Source organism: Scedosporium apiospermum, assembly GCF_000732125.1.
Source record: "Scedosporium apiospermum strain IHEM 14462 chromosome Unknown SEQ_SAPIO_0099, whole genome shotgun sequence".
In the NCBI taxonomy this organism is placed as follows: domain Eukaryota; kingdom Fungi; phylum Ascomycota; class Sordariomycetes; order Microascales; family Microascaceae; genus Scedosporium; species Scedosporium apiospermum.
This window is the reverse complement of record NW_015971800.1, coordinates 2,155,964-2,161,574: the sequence shown is the minus strand read 5'-3', so window position 1 is coordinate 2,161,574 and position 5,611 is coordinate 2,155,964. Positions and strand designations below refer to the sequence as shown.

The following is a 5,611-nucleotide window of genomic DNA, read 5'->3' as shown; positions in this document are numbered from 1 at the left end:
AAGTGGAAGGAAAACATACGGGCCTGTAACAGGTGAAGCTTCTCATGCAGCATCCGGGAAACAAGGCGAATCAGATCAGCCAGAATCCTCATGCCTTCCACGCCCCGGAGATGTCAAAAATTGGTTGGAACCAAACACATTAGATCGTTATATCGTAGCGCTATTACACTCCCGTTTCCAGAAACGCAGCAAATCACTGACCTGAAACGACGACAATCATCGTCTCCAACATCGCTTCCAGAAAAAAAGATGAAAAAAAAAAAAATAAAAAAAAAAAAACCACACCCATGTTCCTTCTCAGTCGCCTCCACATGCCACGTCGATATGAATCATGAGCCGCAAGAGCGAACCAGTGAGAGGGGTGTGTGTGAGACTGCTAGCCCTCTCAATCATCATCCTCATCCATACCATTGACCTTCTTCTCCCCTAATTCGCGAATCTTCTCCGCAAGAATAGTCCTATCATACCGATCCGCAACCTTACCCGCCGCCTCAGCCATCTTCCCCGTCTTATCCCGCATGAGCTCCACCATCTCCAGGGCCCGCATACCGCGGTCCTCAGACTGCCGACACTCAATGGCCAACATCTTGAGCAGCGTCTTATCGACCTCGAGCTCTAGCTTCGCGAGGAGCGACCGCTCCGAGTACGTCGCGCTGGACCTCGCATCGGCCAGCACGTCGCGCAGCTGCCGCGCAAGGATATCCGTGACGAGGAGCTGCTGCGTGAGGGTCGCCGACTCGCGCTGATCCTCGTCCATGTCTTCGTCGCCGTTTTCGACGTCTGAGCCGCCTTCTTCGCCGCCGTTCTCTGCCCCGTTCGCTGACGCTCGCTTGGCCTTGGGGACTGTTGATGTGAGCGGCACGGCGAAGTCGAACTCGGAGAGGAGAGGGCGCGGGAAGTATGGGTATTGATCGCCGCCCTTGAGGATGATGCAGTGGAACTTGTCGTCTGCCACGGCGATCGGGTAGTATGTTTCGTGTTTCCGACCCGAAGCCAAACGGGACAGAAGCTTGGTATTGAGGAGTGGGATCCAGGATGCCTGCGAAGGCTGTCTCCAATGAAGGAGCGTAAGGAGAGTTCCAGTCGAATCATATATACAAGGATCCTAACGTGAACATGTTAGTCATACGCAACCGAAATTGAGCTGCGGGATAGAAACCTGGTACGGGGCTGTTCCAGTGATGGATAGAATTTACTTACACCTTTATCGGAGAAGAAGACGCTGGATAGGTTGACGCCTTCTGGAAGCGCAACGGTGTCTTCGTTTTGGCAAATCTCATCCCGCTTAATGTTCTCGATCGAGTAGAGAAGTTTGGCTCGCCCATCCGGGCCCACGGGGCCATTGCCCATGGTCAGCACGTAGTCCTTCCAACTAGCACAGGTAACAGCCGGCGTGCTCTTTGGTCGGTACACTCGGTAAGGGATGCCGAAGAGCGTATAAATGCGGACATAGTTAGCGCTTGTGACCACCGTAACGAAGGAGTCGCTCAGCGACATCGCCACGACAGACTCGCCCTTGGGCAGCTCCGTCCTCCAGTCGCTACGATGTGTCCAGCTCTCGTGAGGTCTATAGAACAAAGTGGCCGGCAGGTCATCCTTGGGCGGGTTCGAGAAGAGCGAACCCTTCTCATTGAGGCATGCCTTGTCGTAGAGGAAAGTGTCTGTGAAATGAAAATCCCTCTGAAACTCGTGGTCGTAAAACTCTACCGTGACGGTGTAGTGAGAGTCCTGGTCGACAGTCCAAACGACGCCAATGAGGTTGAGGCAGAGATACTTTCGGTTCCCACGCCAAGGCGTCGAACCCGGCTGGAAAGCGGCATGAATCTGAGGCTGCATGAGATGGCGGCGCTTGATAGCATGGTCGCCAAACCCGTCATCCTCGGCAGGTCGCTTGCGACCAGTCGTATATCCAGCACCGTCGTCGTCCACGACAAAGTCATCAAGGTCGCCGTCCACGCCGTAGTCGTCCAGGTCGTCATCGAGAACGGCATCTTCGAGGCTGTCCAGAGAATCCCTCCTAGGTCGCGCTGCCAGTGGTTTGCCCGCGGCCTCTAATCTCCTCGCATTTCCAGAAATATCGGTTAACGGGTCGTGGAAGAAAGGCGACGGCTGCATTGGCAACTTCAAGAACGAGGCGAATTGGTCCGAAACGAAGTCGGTATGGATATAAACCTCACCCTCTGTGGTAGTAAAAGATAGGGTATTATCCTTGTTATGCCACGACAAGTCGACAACGTTGTTGAAATGGTGCCGGTCTATCACACCCTGCGTCTTCGTTTCCCAGAGCAAGACCTTGCCGTCCCTTCCAGCTGTCGCGAGCATAGCGCCGTTCGGAGACCACGCCAGGGCTGTGATATCGCCAAGATGTCCATTGGAAAATTTGCGCTGCTTCTCCCAGTCGTTCTTCGATATGATCTGGATATCCCGTGTCGGCGTCGCTACGGCGAACGACCGTCCGTCCGGGTGCCATGCTACAGCACCGCATGAATCTGAGTCGACATCAAGCACACCCACCACTCCATCCACCTTCCTGATCAGTTCTGGGGTCTCGGAGGTCATCGAGTAAATGTAGATGATGCCGTCGGTGCAAGTGAGGGCGATTACACTGGCCTTCGGATCGAATGATAGGTGTTTTGTCGAGCGGTTGTGTTCCTTCAGGGTCTTGATTTGGAAGTTGTCCTCGGTGTTTACAACCTTGACCGTCGTCTCGTCGTTCGCAACAGCACACCACTTTCCGTCTGGAGAAAGCGCCACATCTCGAATCGGGAGAGACGACCGGAGCAAGAACCGCTCGAACGACGCCGTAGCAAGAGAATACAGACTGACAGTGCCGTCCTCGGAGCCGACGACGAAGAAGTCACCAGCTGCCGCTACGGCGACATTATGTTCGGGGCATTCGTCGATATTCGTGGGCTCGCCGTCAAAGCCCGTCTTGTAGATGCGAATCGTATTGTTCGAGCCTACTGTAATGAGGCGGGAGCCATCTGGTGTGTAGGTGCAGCGCGTGGTGCCTGCCGTGTGAGCTGGGCGAGATCGAGGTTTGATTCGATTGGACGAGTCCATGGCGAAGACTGGAAATCGCACTTCTGGAAGGTAATTGATCTCTTAAAGTGGTATATATTTCCTCCCTCGTGTGTGAGAATCCGTCAAATTGAAGATTGTTGGTGGGGAGTAATGGTGACGATGGTCTTGAATTTGAAGGCGACTTCTAGCGACGCGTCCAAGACGCGATCAAAGATGCACTTCAAGTCCGCGTTTTTAATTGGGTTCAGAGCGTGTGGTGGGGGGCATGCCCCACTGTGCGGCCCGACATCTGATGCCAACTGGAACCTATCCTCGTTGCCCCTCGGAGACTTGTTCGAAATAATGCTCCGGTTGATGCCTCACGTTTCGCCTGGATGAGACGGTTTCGGCAATCAGATTAATAATAGTTGGCCGGTGGAAGCCTGTATTTACAGGTTCGTCCATCAATACCTTCTTCTATTTAGACAGTTAGTCCGTTCTTTTCAGACCTCATTCTTCGTACTTTGCATGTGCTGATCCTCGTCTCCAACCATGAGCTTCTCCACCCCCTGCGCCTCCACGATGAGTGCCTCCGCGGACCCTCGAAACTTCTTCGAGACCGAGTATGGAAACCTCTATCCCGAGAAATTTCATTGCCCCATGACTAACATCCATATCTAAGTGCGTCGATCGAGAAGAGGGAAAGGCGCGAGGTGAAGTCCAAGAACAAGTTTGGCAACCCAATCGTACTAAAGTCCAAGATTCTCGCCGTCATCAATGATCCCGTCTCTCCCTCCTCTTCTGTGCTCGTCGCAGAGGCTGCGGGCAGGGTTCGCCGTGTGAACCTCGAAGTAAGGAATTGCTACTACAGATCATCTCGAAGAAGTGGGAAAGGATCCCCCGAAGGCTCATAAGATTCTCTCCCAGACATCCACAGTCACCAAGACTTATCAAGGACCGAAAAACCCTACGTCTTGCCTCGCTGTAGGCGGTAGGCAAAACGATGTCCTTTACGCAGGATCCTGGGACAAGTGCATTTGGTCTTGGAACCTGGCCACAGGTCAGCCCCTGACCAAATTCATCGGCCACTCAGACTTTGTTAAGACCATCCTGTGGGCCAGGCTGGGGGACACAGATATCCTCGTCAGCGGCGGCGCCGATAAGAAAATTATGGTTTGGGACGCCAACACGGGTACCCGCCTGCACACCATCCAGGATCCGAAAACATCCATGCTCGCGCTCCAGCACCTAGCCCTCGATCCCAAGCTGTCGACTGCCGAAGAAGTGATCGTAGTCAGTGCCAGCAGCGACCCTCATATCCGCCGCTGGCGCATCAAGAAGGATTCCTACGAACAGCTCTCAGAGATCCACCCCGACGCCCCCGGTTCGGAGCGGCCGACCATCCAGGAGCACGATACGAGCGTATATAAGCTCGTCTTTGAGGCGGATACAGAGGACTGCGATCTTTGGACTGCGAGCGCAGACGGGACGGCAAAGTGTCTATCTCGTGCGCGGCACTTTACTACGGAGGATGAGTATGCCCATGGCGACTATCTCAGGGGTGTCGTGACGACCGATACGTGGGTTGTTACCGCGGGGAGAGACGAGTACGTTAAGGTGTGGGACAGGGCGTCGGGGAATCTCTACTGTGCTCTTGAGGGCCACTACGACGAAATCACCGACCTTGTGCTGCTCCCCGACCCACGGGGGATTCATCATAGGGTTTGCAGTGTAAGTATCGATGGAACTATCAGGACGTGGCCACTCATGAAGGAACAACTCGACAATGTGGTGGAGGAGATTAAGAAGGCCAATAGTGAACCGGCGGAAGAGGAAAAGGAAAAGAACGGAACGAACGGCGCCGGCGTGATGACCGCCGAGGAAGAAGCCGAGCTCGCAGGGCTAATGGAGGACGATTAGATCAAATGTTAGTTGTTGGGTAATTACAAAGAAGGCGCTTCTACAAGCCTTCTGCCCCACAGAGTTCAGCCTCCCCCGTTTGACGAGGATAATGAGATGTGACCCAATGTTTGCTTCGTCTCCCGCAGAACACGTCTCGAAGTTGCCACAAAGAAAAATACCAGGGAAACCCTTTCTCTCGGGACAAGCGCTCGGAATCAGAACCGAAATCGACAAAATCCCCCCGTCCTTTGATAGGAGCGAACATTTCCATCATACGATGCCATGGACACGCTAAGGTATTATGTGGGCGAGCCATTGATCATCAAAGCGCGCAGGCTGCACCAACAGGACAGCGCGAGCAATACCAAGACGGAGGACGAAGACGGCTTACGCCCCCGGCAAGCCTAGGGGCGGCAGGTATCCGAAGAAATTTCAGCCAGAGACCCACAAACGGAGATTTCAATAGAGCGTGAGCAGGGCGGAAGTCTATTGACATGTAAAAGTATTTGTGTAGGGATGACCGTGGAACGGTAGCAAGAATCTACGAGGTATGGCATGTCCGACACGCAAAGGGCGGGCGTATCAGACTCCGTTCCACGACCCAACAGGCTGGGTGTTTGCTATTTGTTCGAAGCGGGCGAATCCAGAATCCACGAATTCCAATTAGAACTGCAGGTAGTTTGCTTTTACCAGCATGCACGGCCAA

General features: G+C 53.8%; 2 protein-coding genes across 2 annotated transcripts; one reads left to right on the top strand and one right to left on the bottom strand.

The window, feature by feature from the left end:
* Positions 1–385: 385 nt before the first annotated feature.
* On the bottom strand, positions 386–3,063 carry SAPIO_CDS6015 (uncharacterized protein; the record flags this gene model as incomplete). Its single annotated transcript, XM_016788218.1, has 2 exons — positions 386–1,105; positions 1,201–3,063. The coding sequence occupies 2 exons, from the start codon at positions 3,061–3,063 to the stop codon at positions 386–388; spliced, it is 2,583 nt and encodes an 860-aa protein (XP_016642534.1).
* A 492-nt stretch (positions 3,064–3,555) lies between these two features.
* Positions 3,556–4,923, top strand: SAPIO_CDS6014 (uncharacterized protein; the record flags this gene model as incomplete). Its single annotated transcript, XM_016788217.1, has 3 exons — positions 3,556–3,626; positions 3,686–3,854; positions 3,919–4,923. 3 exons carry the CDS (start codon positions 3,556–3,558, stop codon positions 4,921–4,923), a joined length of 1,245 nt encoding a protein of 414 aa, XP_016642533.1.
* Positions 4,924–5,611: the final 688 nt, after the last annotated feature.